This window comes from Electrona antarctica (genome assembly GCF_951216825.1).
Source record: "Electrona antarctica genome assembly, chromosome: 23".
In the NCBI taxonomy this organism is placed as follows: Eukaryota; Metazoa; Chordata; class Actinopteri; order Myctophiformes; family Myctophidae; genus Electrona; species Electrona antarctica.
Window position 1 is genome coordinate 30,882,508 of NC_136804.1, and position 14,322 is coordinate 30,896,829.

At 56.1% G+C, this 14,322-nt stretch overlaps 1 protein-coding gene across 1 annotated transcript; it reads right to left on the minus strand.

The window, feature by feature from the left end:
* Positions 1-295: 295 nt before the first annotated feature.
* LOC306916752 (E3 ubiquitin-protein ligase HUWE1-like) lies at positions 296-13,639 on the minus strand (the record flags this gene model as incomplete). Its single annotated transcript, XM_079494768.1, has 2 exons — positions 296-6,000; positions 6,169-13,639. 2 exons carry the CDS (start codon positions 13,637-13,639, stop codon positions 296-298), a joined length of 13,176 nt encoding a protein of 4,391 aa, XP_079350894.1.
* Positions 13,640-14,322: the final 683 nt, after the last annotated feature.

Here is a 14,322-nt window from a genome sequence, read left to right on the forward strand (position 1 = left end):
CCACTTGGCTACCGGCATGTGGAAATATATTACCATTTTTCCATTTTTGTATCTGTATTACATACTGTTGATGAAGCTTTTAAAGGACATGTATGGAATTGGAAACCAATAAGGCTCCAACAATCCATAATGTTTGTTTAGGTGATAATTAGCACCTTTGAACCTCATCACACTAAAGTAACATGTATACATGTATGTGCTTATGGGTTGTTGGTATGAATTTGTCAAGAGTAGGCAAGTCTCAATTCTATTGTTTTGAACGCATCTCTGTGTGTTTAAGAGTCTCTCTCGGTGTCTAAGCCAGTCCGAATCCCTCCGAGCATTCCTGAATGGCCAGCAGCAGCATGTGTCTAAGCTTGTCATAGTTCTCGTACACTGGCAGGTCCAGCTGGTTGAAGCAGGTGTGAGAAGATGGCAGGCGGTCAGTGGAGCGGTCGTCGCGGTGGATCTGGAACTTCTGGATGCCATTCATGCCCTCCAGAGACACGAAGCCCTGCAGGGGCACCTTGGACGTCCCTGTGACAAACTGCAGGAACTTGGCCCGGTCCGCCTGGTCGAAGGAACGCAGGGCCCTCCAGAACCACTGGATCTGAACGGAGCCCGACGGGTACTTGTGGTACTCTGTGTTGACCTTGAGGTCTTCGATGTCGATGGTGGGCAGGCCGGAGATAAGAAGCTCCAGCTCCTGCTCGGTGAAGATCGAGATAAGCCTCTTGGGGATGATCTCGTAAAAGCCCTCCAGGAACGCGGCCATTTGCTTTCTGATCGCGCCTGTCGTTTTCATCTGGCAGACGAGGTGCACATACTCCTTCTTGTTCTCCTCCGTGACGAGGATGTTGGTGCCGTCGGGCTTGAGCTCCCGCACCTCGCACACGCCGAACTCCTGGACCTCGGTGCTGAACGTCAGCTCGTAGCCCAGCATCGACACGTTGTTCTCCAGCAGGTACACCAGGCCCTGGTAGAACGGGTAGTCCTCGCTCTCCATGTCCGTGTAGCGGACGCTCTTGCCCAGGATGTGGTTGTAGAAGCTGCGCGTGAAGTAGCACTCGAGGAGCCGGTTGTCGTAGACGGCCTTGGCCACCACGCGGCCCACAAACTTGAAGTAGCTGAGGTGGTTGGCGTTGCAGTGGGAGGAGGGGTTGATGGTGTTGGTGACGCGGTCGCCCGGCGACGTGCAGAACAGAGCGTACATGGGGTTGAACATTTCTCTGGAGATGATCATGTACCACTCCCTCAGCAGTCCGCCTGCGTCTTGGCCTTCCTCTCCTTCAAACACCACGTACAGACGGTTCTTCATGTCCTCGAGGCTCTTGCGGTGGAGCTCCCTGTAAGAGTCCTCAAACACCTGGTCCCTCCTGATGCGTACGGGCATCTCCTCTTTCCTCAGGCCCTCGTCCAGACGCTCGAGCGCCTGGCGGAAATACTTCCTCTTGACGTCAAAGTCGAGGACGCGGACGTGGTCGACCAGCACGGCAAAGGGCCCGTCGGCCAGGTGAGTGGTGGACTGGCGCAGGATCTGGTTGAGCACGGTGCGGTGCGTTTCGGCGAAGCGGAGGAATTTCTGGGTGTCGGGGGGCAGGTTGGAGACATGCGTGGAGGAGGAGGGCTCTCTGGAAAAGAAGGGGTCGGCTGCCGGGGACAGAGGCACGTCCTTTATGTGGGATAGTTGACTCTCCCTGGTATCCCTTGTCAGAGGTTTGCTGTCCTGTTCTGTGGCGGCAGCGTGAACCAAGAAGAAGGCCTCCACTGCAGGCTGGAGAACAAGCACGGCATGCTCGTCCTGGGACTCTTCCAGCTCTTTCAGGCCGTCCCCGAGCACGTCCCACAGCTCGTCTAGAAGCAGCTGCTCGCTCAGCAGAGGGAGGTCCGGGAGCCTTTCCTCGCTCTCAGACTGACCGTTTCCGTCTTCTTCGTCCAGAGGCGGAGAGTCCGGAGGGGACGGCTTGTCCACGTCCATGGGAGAGTCATCATCCTGGTCCGCTGCCTGGATCTCGGACCCAGACTGCACCTCCAATGTGCCAGTGCCAGCAGCGGGGGCATCGGGAGCGGGCAAGGAGACGGTGACGGTGGTGGTGGGTGGCGAGGCCTGCTGGAGCTGGAGCTGGGGCAACTGCTGATGCTGGCCATCTCTCACCATCTGGATAATGGTTTCAGCATCGGCCTCTAACTGACGCACCACGGCCTGGATGCTGTCGCCGGAACCCAGCGCGGCAGAGCCCGAGTGTCCCGGCGTCTCCTTGGCCTTATTGGTCATGCAGCGTGTCGTGTCCTCGCGGAGTTGGATGATGACCTGTAGCACACGCAGGAAGAACTTCTGTGTCGAGCTCTTGGCGGTCAGGGAGCTCATGCAGGGCAGCTGCAGCTCGCGGCCCTCCAGGGTGCGCTTTGTAGCCGCGACGATCACCACGCTCTCTGCCCCGTCGAACCTGCTGGTCATCCTGCCCTTGAGCTTTGTGGAAAAGGAGCTGTCCTCTGGAGGGGCATCGGTGGACTGGGCATCGGCCTGCGCCCGCCTCTGCTGCTCCAAGCTGTATTCTCTGAGCTCTGCCAACAATGTGCCAATCTGTTTGCAGAGAGTGGATCCGAGGTGTGTGGCTCCACTGAGCAGCAGTCTGATCAGCGTGTCTCTAGTCGCTCCATCTCCCCTGGACAGCTGAAGCAGGACGCTAGCAGCATCTTCCCATCCCCCCTCTGAACACGAGTGAGACGTCAACACCTCCACAGAGAGTTGCAGTTGTTTCTCGGTGAGTCCAGTGGAGGCCATCTTGGTGGGCGTGGGTATAGACAGCGTTGTAGATGAAGAGGTCTGGGAGGCTGCTATTAAGGCAGGCTCTGAGGATGATGAGCCCTGGGCTATAACTTCCACCGAGCCCCCTGAGCTTCCTGCGGCAGCCTGGACAGACTCGGCCGAAGCTGGACCCTGGGTCGCTGCCATGTCTGTGGCCACTGTGGCAGCAGAGCTGATGGTTTCTGCCATGTCTGTGGCAGCAGAGCTGATGGTTTCTGCCATGTCTGTGGCAGCAGAGCTGATGGTTTCTGCCATGTCTGTGGCCACTGTGGTGATAGTGGTTGTACTGTTGGGGTTGGCAGCCTGTGGGGTAGCGTGGCCAGTGGCCACCTCAGCCACCTCACTGGCTTTGTTGTCGGGCAGGGCAACCGAGATGAGGGAGAGCAGTCGCAGCAGCTTCTCTGTGAGCAGGGAGCTGCGTCGTATGACAGGATGGGAGAGCATATTCATCAGCTGGCCAAGTGGAGAGGCCTCCAAGCTGAACTGGCCCCCCTCTGCCTCAGAATTGCCCCCCAGAGGGTGCACCGTCTTGGCCAACGCTTTGCCCTTACGACTGACATTCATGTTGTCCAGCTTGACCAGCAAATCCCAGAAGTCGGTGGAGATGCCCAAGGAATGGGGTGTGACAGTACATGAGCCCAGGGAGTTCTGGGTGTTGGAGGTGTTGGTGCTCGGGTTGTTCTGTGATCCTGAAGAGGACGATGAGAGATCCTTAAGGCACTGTTGCGTGAACTGGCCAGGGAAAACCTTGGCCAGCTGGATGAGTGTGTCCAGTACGTGTCGACAGACTACCGGAGCAGCCTGAGGGTGAATGTTCACGGTGGAAGTGACCCCTGCCGATGCCCCAGACATTCCCGCTCCTCCTCCTAATACTCCTGGTCCTGCTGAGCCTCCTGCAGAGTGACGGTCAGCATACTTCCTACTGGACGCTCGCTGGATCTGGAAAATGTTCATGCGGCAGCCCAGGGCTGCGTCCATGGACACCGAGAGCCAGGACAGCTGGCTAGAGCTGCGAGACTCCATTCTGTTCAGTAGCTCCAAAGAGGAAGATGCCGAGGAGGAGGAGGAGGGCAAAGACGAGGACGAGGAGGAGAGGGAAGACACGGCAGTGGCCAAGCCTTTGGGTCCGCACCCACCCTGGGTGCTCCTCTTGCCCCGTGCGCCATCGTCAATGCGCAACGTCTCCCTGAACACATCGCTCTCGCTGCTGCGCTGCAAGATGGAGAGCAGGCTGCTGATCATCCAGCCACGGGTCTGCAAGTGGGTGCACAGGTTCCGAAGCACACGGTGCAGGCAACTGGTGTCCAGCTTGGGCTCATCCACAAACAGCAGCACCAGTAGACAGGACAAGGCCTCGTGATCCAGCAGCAGGCGGCCGTGCAGACGTAATGAGTCTGCGCTGGAACTGGATGGTCTTCTGCGGTTGGTTCCTCCTCTCTGCACAGCCAGCCGGGTGTACTGGATGCGGCGGTTGGTGCCTAATCGGCTGGTGAAGGCTGGAGAGCGTAGTATGGCTGACAGGGCTGAGGTCGAGCTGTGGCCAAACAGCCTCTCGTGCATCACCTGCCTCTGTCGGCGCTCCTGTTCTCTGCGTAGCGTGGCCGCCTCTGTGGCAATGTCCGGGGGCATCACGGCCAGCACACTGTCCTCCATGTCCTCCAGGACACTGCGCCGGAGCTCTGAGGGCAGCGTCTGGATGAATGATACCGGGTCCAGGGGAAGGTCTCCCTGGGCAGTCTGTTGGGAAAGCTCCCTGCGATGCTGCTCTGCCCGCTGCTGGGCCAACACCTCATTCTGGATGGCCGGAGGCAAGGCTGCCAGGAACTCAGGGCTAACGTCCGTGACCCCCGGCCCTTCCGGGACAGAGGAGGCAGAAGGAACAGAGGGTGGCCTGATGCCAAGCTGATTCTGCAGGACTTCACGACGGATATCCTCAGGAAGTGCTGCCAGGAAGGATGGGTCCACGCCCTCTGGCAGACTAATGCCTGCCAGTGGGTCCTCCTCATTGCTAGTGGAAGGGATGAGCTCCCCTTGGATGACCTGGGATTGGCTGTCGGCACTGTCTCTCCTGGGCATCATTTCCCCAGGAGATGAGTCAGAGCTGGAGCCTGTTTCTTCATCTATCTGCTGGTGTGTCACCTCACTCTCCCCACTGCCAGACATCTCCTGGTACAGCTGGGTGGTTTGGGCATGGGCGGAGTTGGCTGTGGCTTCTTCCTGTGTGGCAGAGCTGGTATCCATGGGAGAACAGTGTAACACACCGACGAGGTGGTGTGTCAGGAGTCCTGCTGCAGGCTCCGAGGTCTCCACAAAGCCTAGACTCTGGGAGGCTTCCCTGACTTCGTCAAACACTCGTCCACATTCCGGCCACATTTCAGAAACGCAATTCATCACCTCTGCTTCGCTGCTGGGCATATCAACTGCCAACGCGGGTGGAAGATCTGTGGCTCGTGGAGGTATGGCAGGTGGAGGTGAAGCTGAAGGTGAAGAAGCTGAAGGTGAAGGTGTGGTGAAGAGGTCATGCATCCGCTGGTATGTCAGGTTTCTGACCATGTCCTCAGAGGCCCTGGGCAGGTATCTCCTGGTCGCCTGCTCGCCCTCTGTGCCATTGACCGTCACAAGTCCAGAACCCTGCGGGCTTTCTTCCCTAATCTTTGCTCCACTGGCTCTGCTCTCCTTCTGCTTTGCCTCCTCCTCCACCCGCTGCCTCCTCCTGTTCTCCCTACACTCTTCCAGTTCCTTGTCACGCAGACTCTCCAGGTGCCGCAGGATGGGTACCTTCACAACTTCCACACAGTCGTGCATACTCTCGCCGTCCAAAACTTTACACTCATCTGTCCATCTCATTAAGGCGGTGGGTACACTAGAGAGGGTGGCAGCAGCTTGTCCACCTGTGCTGCTCTGCTCGGGGAACACGTAGTTTAGAGATTCATGTTCGGGCCAGATGATGTGTACGTCCTCCTGCAGCGACAGCAGTCTCTGTAGGATGAGTGGGGTGCTGGCCTGGCGGTTGCCAGTGTTCGCCGTGAAATGGCGCATACCGCGATGGCTCCGGCCCACGACGCCTCCTTGTTGTGGCAGGCGGCCGCTAGTGCTCGTCGAGGGCAGGCCGGGGGAGCCTTGGTTGCGAGGCCGCGACATCAGCGGGTGCGAACTGGGTAGGACGTTTGGGGAGGGACGGATGTTGCGAGTGCGGTAGTAACTGTCTACCTCTATATGGACATCAATGCCTCCCCTATTATGGAACCCGTGAAACATGGGGACGTTTGCGGTGTTGTTGTCAGGAAGGTCCTCTCCAAAATCCATATTCAAAACGTCATCCTCATCCTCATCATCGTCATCATCATCATCATCGTCATCTCCCTCTCCCTCGTCCGGGCTGTCCTCGTCATCGTTGCTCCCGCTGGAATCCTCCTCCTGCGAGTGCTCCTCGTCCTCTGGCTCCAGGATGCTCATGGAGTCCTGGCGGTTGGTCTGTAGAGTGGAGGCCTGGCTAATGTCGGAAGTGGCCTGATCCATCAGCACGTCCTCCCGTGATTCATCCTCACCGCTGCGTCCCAGCAAAATGGCACTGCCGTCTCCCTCTAACAGTTCGTCGATGAGATCCACAAACTCGTCCTCCGCCTGCTGAATGTCCCGTGTGCTGAGCGGCTCGGGCTGGCCAGCAATGACCGCCGTGTCTCCCGATGCCTCTCCTTCCATCAGATCACGGTCAGTAGCCTGCGCCCCGTGGATTCCCTCCATTGGCTCTGCCTCGCAGGACTCCCCGTGGTTCTGTGTGCTGCTGCTACTGTCCCTGGCAGGGCCCACTGTGTCATGTTCGGCCCTGGTCTTGCTGGAACCTCCCTTTCCACCAAACTGACTGCTGTCCTGCAGAATGCGGGACAGAGTCTCCAGAGGCTTCAGGGCTGCATTGACAGTTTCGGCCAAGTTGGGACTGGACAGATCCAGGCTGTGAGGCACGCGGGCCAGGTCATTGACCAGGCCTTTCTTGAAGAACAGGCGAATTATATTATTCATGCCATTGTGCTGTGTCTTGGCCGCCGCTGTGTTGTAGAAGCTAGAGGTGGAAGAACACGACTCCATGATGGTACTGATTATGCACATCACTGCCTGCAGTCTGGCATGTTTCTCAGTGCCCTCTGTCATAGCTAGTGCGCGACCGAGTGCAGCTTTCACCTCGTTTACCAAGGCCGCCTGAACATCGGTAGTGGCTGAGCCAGCAGCAGCCAGGCTGGCCAAGAACAGGTGGGCCATTGCTGGAGTGTCCTTGTCCTCAGAATTCTTCTGGCTGTTGGGCAACAGGTGGTCCATCACAAAGGCCAGGACACTACAGTCCTCCTTGATGAGCTCAGACAGTCCGGCAGTGTAGCAGTAGGAGGTGATGAGGGTGGCGACGCCCACATAGGAGCGCACAAGCTCAGACAGCAATTTAAGGATTTCGGAGGTGGGCATCAGAAGTTTGCTGGCCTTAGCTGCATTAGCCTCCTCAGAGCTGACACCTGTATCTCCTTCCTGCATCTCCTCTGGTGTAGAGGTTTCACCTTGTAGTGTGCCATCATCACCAACATCCTGGCGCGAGTCCTGGCCACCAGACACAGACACTACTGACTCATCTGGATCTTCAGGGGCATGGTAGACAGCCAGAGCATTGAGCATGACATAAATTACCTCTTTGATGGTGTCAGGAAAAGGGAGCAGGGAGTACGGTTTGAGTGGGGTGGTTTTCACAAGCTGTACAGCATTTGGCCCCTTGATCTGCAGGTTCTCAAACTCCTCGTCAGAGGCTGTCCCAGCTCCGAGGGATGCAGGCAGAGCGATACGGACACAGTTGTTGGCTGCATCAGTTAAGAATTCGGGGTTGCGGCAGGCAGCCGGGCCCAGGACACGCAGGATGTAGTTGATCTCCTTACTACCTGATGCAGTGTTGCCAGCTCCATTTGTCGCTGTAGACCTCACCACCTTCTCCATGGTGTGCCTAAGTGTGGTTGTGTCCTCTATTATGTGTCTGAATAGCAGTGTCACCAGTGAGTAGAAACCTTCGAACAATGAGTCTTGCCTCAGCCCCAAGATAATTTGTGTGCTCTTCAGCTCAGCAAACATCATGGCATAGTCATGGGTACGTGTGAGGCGCAGGCAGAGGCGCAAGGTGGCGTGGAGTGTCTGCGGTTCCACAGGTACGCTGATCATACTGACGCAAGCTCTGATGAGGACGGTGGCCATGTCCTCCGTCAGGCCTTGGACCACAATGTCACCCTGTGGCTGGTCTGGATCCAGGGAGGCGGCGGGAGAGGAGGAAGTAGGTGGCACAGATGGAGCCTCCTTCAGCTCACTGGAGTCATCTTTCGAAACTCCCACCTCTGCTGCCACAGAGGCCGAATCTGAGTCAGGTTGGGTGTCCTCTCCTTTGCTCCCCTCTCCCTCGTCTTTCCCGGCTTCAGTGATGCTACTCACTTTGGCAGGATTGGGTACACAAGGCACTCTCTGGACAGTGCGCATCACTGGCCTCTTGTTACCCGTCTCCTCGTTCAACTGCAACATGGTGTTGAACTGCACCGTGTATCTCCTACGTCCAGATGTGACGCGGACACAGCTCGCCCCGCTCTTCCAGGCAGAGTCAATGGTATTACTGTTGGAAGTGCTGTAGCTGCTCCAGCGACCAGAACGGTCGTCAAACCACTGCCAAATGTTACCGTTAGGCTGCAAGAGCGCGTTCATTTGTGCTCTGCGCCTGGAGGAGATGGCCATTTTCTCGTAGAAGTCAATAATCAACAGCACTGGGGTGATCCATTTTGGTGTCTGTACGTTCTTCTGTTCTTTAGCAGCCTGCAGACAGGGCTGCACCACCTCCAGCAGCTTAATGAGCATATTTAGAATGCCACTGTTCTCCACCACTCTGGCACCTGGGAGCTTCAGCTCTTCTAAGAGCAAGGTGAGCAGCAGAATTCGAGTTTCAAGTTTGGAGGCCTGGGGCAGCGTGGCCATCTGCCTGGTCCATTCAGTCACCGTCTTTGTATCGCTGGTGGTTAGAGGAACGGCAGCCTTGATCAGCGCATCTGCCGCATTCCACACCTGGTCAATGACCTGGCTGAGTATGAGGTCTCGGTACTCCGGGCCACTCCTCTTGATGGCCGTCATCAGCAGGTCGGATAGACGATAGATGGTGTCGGGAATCTCGTCCAGAAGATGGAAGCAGCCGGGCAGCATGGAGTCTGTGAAGGAATTCAGCTCTTGGGGTTCCAGGGGCTCAGCCTCCATGAAGTGTTCCAAACGGCGGTGTTCCTCCTGGGCTTGCTTGTCTTCCTGCTCACATCGCCGGGCAGCCTCCTCAGAGTTGTCGGAGCACTGCTTTGTGTCGGCCTCTTGTCCCAGTGACATAGCAATGGCCCTCATCATCTGGTCCTCTTCAGAGATGGCCGGGTCCCTGACAGCTCCGCTGAGAACGGGCGGAGGGTGTGTCAGCAGGTACTCAGTTGCCTGTTCCATGGTGCTGGTGTTGACCAGAGCCTCCGTGGCATGCTCTCTTGAGAAACCCATATCCATCAACTGCTGGACTTGCTGCTGCTGAACTTGCTGTGGGTGCCTCCCTCTCCGTCTTCCTCCTCCTCTCCCCTGTATGAGCTGGTTGACCTCTCTGTGGAGGGTGGAGCTGGCCTGCATGAGCTGGTTGACCTCTCGATGGAGGGCGGAGCTGGTGGAGCCATCGGTAAAGCCTCCCACCGCTCCTCCGGCCAGCACCATCTCAGCCACTGCTATTCCCGATCCCGATGGTGCGACTACCCCCGGAGCACCATAGCCGAAGTCAGCGGGACCCAAACTGGTCCCCTCCTCGTCCGGATGGGCCGTGGCCTCCCTCTCCTTGGCCAGGCGATGCTGGATGAGAGTCTGCCCTCTCAGGATGTGACAGAGGATAGCCAGCATGGATTCAGCCATCCTGCCTCCATACCTCTTCAGAGGTTTGCGGTTCCACAGGCTGCGGATGCAGTTGAACGCAGCCTTTTGGGTCACGATGAGGAACTGCAGGGCACTGAAATGGGGCGTGGTCGGGGTGACACCGGGCGCCTTAGCTGGAAGGGAGTGGGGAGAGTCCAGCATGGATACGGGATTCACCAGATTCTCCACCAGCATCAACCAGGCGTCCAGGAATTCGCCTGTGCCATTTGGCAGATCAGTATGTTCCAGACTCTCGGAAACGGTCACCTTATCGCCACCCATGGACAAGGCCCAATTAAATGTCTCGAACAGGGCATCGTGTCCTCCGGAGCAGAGGAACTTCTGCAGCATCAGATGGTAGGGGTACTTCTTCTCGTCAAATAGCATTGGAGATGTGAAGTTCACAGAGCAGATGAAGAAAGTCAGCCTAAATCGAGCGGTGGGTGTGTAGGTTGGGGGCTGCCAACACAGGCCCTTGGTGAGGAGCTTGGTTAGGGAGGAGGCGGTGGCATGGGCAGCGGGCGTGGGGGCCATGCCCGTGCCGGCGACATGGTGAGAACGGCGCTGTCGCACTGAGGAGCCCACGCACAGCTTGACTAGCTGGCCAAAGAGCTCAGCCAAAGCCTTATCGAGATGAGACGAGGCAGAAAGCAGCTGCTTAATCGGTTTGATGTGAGTGGCCATGGCAGGGCTGATGTTGCACTTGGCCTTGGTGGCAATGGGTCCATCAGTCTCCATTGGGGAAAGTGTGTCACTGTCCAGCCCCATGCCTTCCACCAGGACCCCATCAGATGAATCCACAGACGCTGTCTCAAACTCGGTTCTCCTAGAGTCAGAGGATACGCATGTTGCAGCGTTGCCAGATGACTTCTCTTCCTTGGGCACAAGTTTTTGTATGTCAGCCTGGCCAAATTTGCAGCCTGGAGGCAGACTGTTGGGTGTGCAGAGAGCGTGTAGCACCGTGCTCTCCCACACTAGAGAACAGTAGAGCTGGCTGAGCTTGTTGAGAACACTCAGGCCAAGCGGAGACCCCCACTGGTTCACTGCGATTGACCTGATCTCACTGTGACCCACCTTGCAAGCATGGGCAAACATGAATATGTAGGTGTGGGCTGCCGCGACCGCATGAAGCAAGGGTGTGTCACGGGCAGACAGTGTGGCGTCTGTGACTTGACCGGCGGTGGCCAGCTCTCTGAGCAGCACAGAGCCTCCAGGCGCCTCGATGGGCTGATGGAGAGGCTCCAGTTCTGTCAGGATGCTGTCCAACTGGCACAGACCCTCCTGGAGAACCTTGGGTTCGTGAGCCAGGGTCAGGATGGCCTTGCAGACATTCGCCACAGCCAGGCAGGAAGGTGAGGTGTAGAAGTCTACGGGTAGGTTAGGCAGACCCAAGATGGAAACTAGTGGAATCAATCCCTTCTGGTTTACAAACTCCTGACAGTGGGCATCTGTAGTGTTGGTGCTGAGAATGCACTCTACAAATTTCATAACATTCAGGATATAATCCATGAGAGGAATGGGTATCCGCTCCTCAGTTCCGACCACCAGTTCCCGTGGCACTGACTGTCCGTTCCTCTCCGGGTCCCCCTGTCGCTGGCTGAACGTGTGGAGAGCCTCCTCATCGTCTTCGTCCTCACTCGATGCCCCCGTGGTAGAGCATGCTGGGGCTGCCACGACCGTGCCGTCCGCCTTCTGGATGGAGGGCTTCTGGCAAACGTACTCTGGTGCTCGGCCGAGGTTACAGACCTCCTCCAGCAGCTTGACAATGGCAGCGGTGGCATCGGCCTTCAGAGTGGGCTGGTGCCTCATCAGGTCGCCCACAGCGCTCCCCAGCATCGACGCAGTGTCACTGCCACCTATTGGGTCACGGGAGTTGCGACGTCGTCGCATGGCCGGAAGGTAGTCGGGGGACAGCAACACCTTGAAGAGACGTTCAAAGGGCTGGCACTGAACGAAGGACTGCAGACCTCTCGCATTCAGACACAGTGCACTGAACACGTTGGGCAGATAGGCCAGCACATTGTGGGTTGCAGGCACGTCTTTAATGAGAAGGGCGTGTAGCATGACATCAGTGAGGCCATTATCCTGGAGGGAGGAGAGCTGGGACGGCTCCTGGAACACAAACACTGTAACAACCTCCGTTGCCAATAGGAACAGTGCAGGGCCATAATACTCTGGATTACTGATGATGTGCTTGAGTGAGGCGGGCAAGGACCCATCCATTGCGTTGCGGACACCATCAGAAAAGGACGGATCCTGAATAGCTTTCTTTAAGAAGCCTAGCATTGACTTCAACACGGCCACCCTTTGGTCGCTACACTGCATGTCCGTGTTAGAAGTGCTGCTCTGCACCCCGTGGTCCACCTCTGGTGTGGAGCCAGAGGACGTGGAGAGGTCAGCGCCACTCTCCACAACAACGTCCGACATTTGCATGTCTGTTTCCATGTCTTCGGACTCCACCGCTGCACCCAGCCTCTGGATCTCTGGCTTGATGACAAAGGGGCATTCTTTCCTCGACAGGTCCACTTCATGCTCCAGACGGCAGATAAAGATGGAAAGGCCACTGTGGGACTGAAAGGCAGCCATGTCCAGGTTAGTGATGATGTCCACGACTCTCACTGCCCGACACACAAAGGTGAGCTGGTCCTGCCCATCTCCCAGGAACTTGATCACTTTAAGTAGGGCTTCTATCATGCCACAGGATACCAAAGCTTCTACTCCTTCGTCAAAGGTGGAGGACAGATGGTAGAGGAAGGAGAAGAGTGCTGTGGCAAACTGGTGTGGGTAGGGTTCCGTCATGGGATCTATCATGACTTGTATACAGTTGCGCACCAACACAGGCAGGAAGCCATGATAGGAGGCAATGCCTGTGCAGTCGATTATGTTGGACAGTTTCTGTGTCCTTCCCAGATTGATGATGGAAGTTAAAGTGCGCAAAGCTGCTGCCTTTATATCCACAAGCTGTTTGTCTGTTATTTGCAGCACATCCACGAGCTCCTCTATCAAGCCGTTGTATAGAATACTGTTGGCTGGATCCTGCAGTGAAGTCAAATACATCAGTATAGAGATGGCATGCAGTCGGGCCTGCACAGCCTGCAACCTCTTCTTGTGATTTGAAAAGCCGTGGGCCAATCGGATGTGTGTGAACAGCTGGGTCTGCTTGTCTTTAGGGATGTTGTACATTACTGTCAACGACTGCATGATCTCAGATGGACTCTCTGACACTTTGTCAAGCTGCTCGATGTGAATATAGTGCAGAGTATTGCTACTGGCTTGCTTCATCTCTCCTTTGACCTCAGGGCCCGGTTCAGCATAGAACTCAAAGTGCAGCGTGGTGGCACTGGGGGGATAAGTCACAGGCAGGTCCCTGCAACACTCCGCCAGACCAAAGCCATTGTCCTTTCCACCCCAGCTTTCTGCGAGGTGTTTCAGGGGGCCCAGCAGAGGGGTCCTCTTGTCAGAATCCAACCTGGCGAAGTATTTAGAGCGCTTGCTGAACACGTAGACCAGGTGCAGCACGGACAGGACCACCTGCATGTCACAGGACGCTAGCAAGGCGGTCAAGTGCTCCAAGGAGCTGTAGAGGTGTCTGGAGAAGCTGTACTCGATGAGCAGTGCCGTGAAGTTGAGCACGGCCAGCAGAAGGGCTTTGAGCTGCCCGTTGTCCGGCCGGTCACACACCAGCCACCAGGACATGTTCTCCACGGTTTGGCCCGCGTTGCACAGTATGCCATCGAAGCGGTCCAGGAGGTCCACCCAGTGGTACAGCTCGCACTTGCCAATGTTCCAGGTCTTGATGTGCTGCAGTTCGAACAGCAGCTGTTCGTCGTTGCATGCTTTAAGCTTCTCTATGAGGGCCCTGCAGTCGGCAGGAGCTTCGCTGTGGTTTTTCTTTAGTTTACTTCTGTCGACTTTCATTATTGCTACTTTCTAATTGATACTTAGCAAGTGACTCTCATCTGCCCATTGCCTACGCACACAACCTATGCACTGAGCAGTTGCTTAAAGGTGCTACGGTACTTATGTAACAACTGTTTCCGTGGCAACACATTTGTCTATCTTCCTAAGAATCCAAATTTGGTAACTGTAGCGGCCTAATGAATTTGAATTCACATTTGCGAGAATCCAACCAAGCAAGTTTGCCATTCGCTACGGGTTAATTAACCACCTAAATAAACTGTTACTCTTCATCTTACGAAAATAGCCAATCTACAATACAGGCTCACATGGCGATGATGCAACATGTGAGCTTGTACTGTCGTTTTATTATGCTTTTCAAATTTACAATACTAGATACTGCAACGATCGACTCAGGCCAATGCACGTCGGGAACGATACAAATTGGGAATGCATGCCCTATCCAGTACCGGTTGCAACTGTACTTGTCTTGAGTCATCTGTCTGTGTCCCTTTTGTGCCCATATATGGAGTTATCTGTCTGCCTGACTGTGTCCTTCTATGCCTATATATGGAGTCTGGAGAGCCATGTCATCAATATATATGCCCATATGGGCATGGCCAAATTTGGGCATTGCGGTCAGATCTGTCGCTTTATACCAGAGCCATAGAGTAAGACAGAGTTATGACAACTTCGTTCACTTC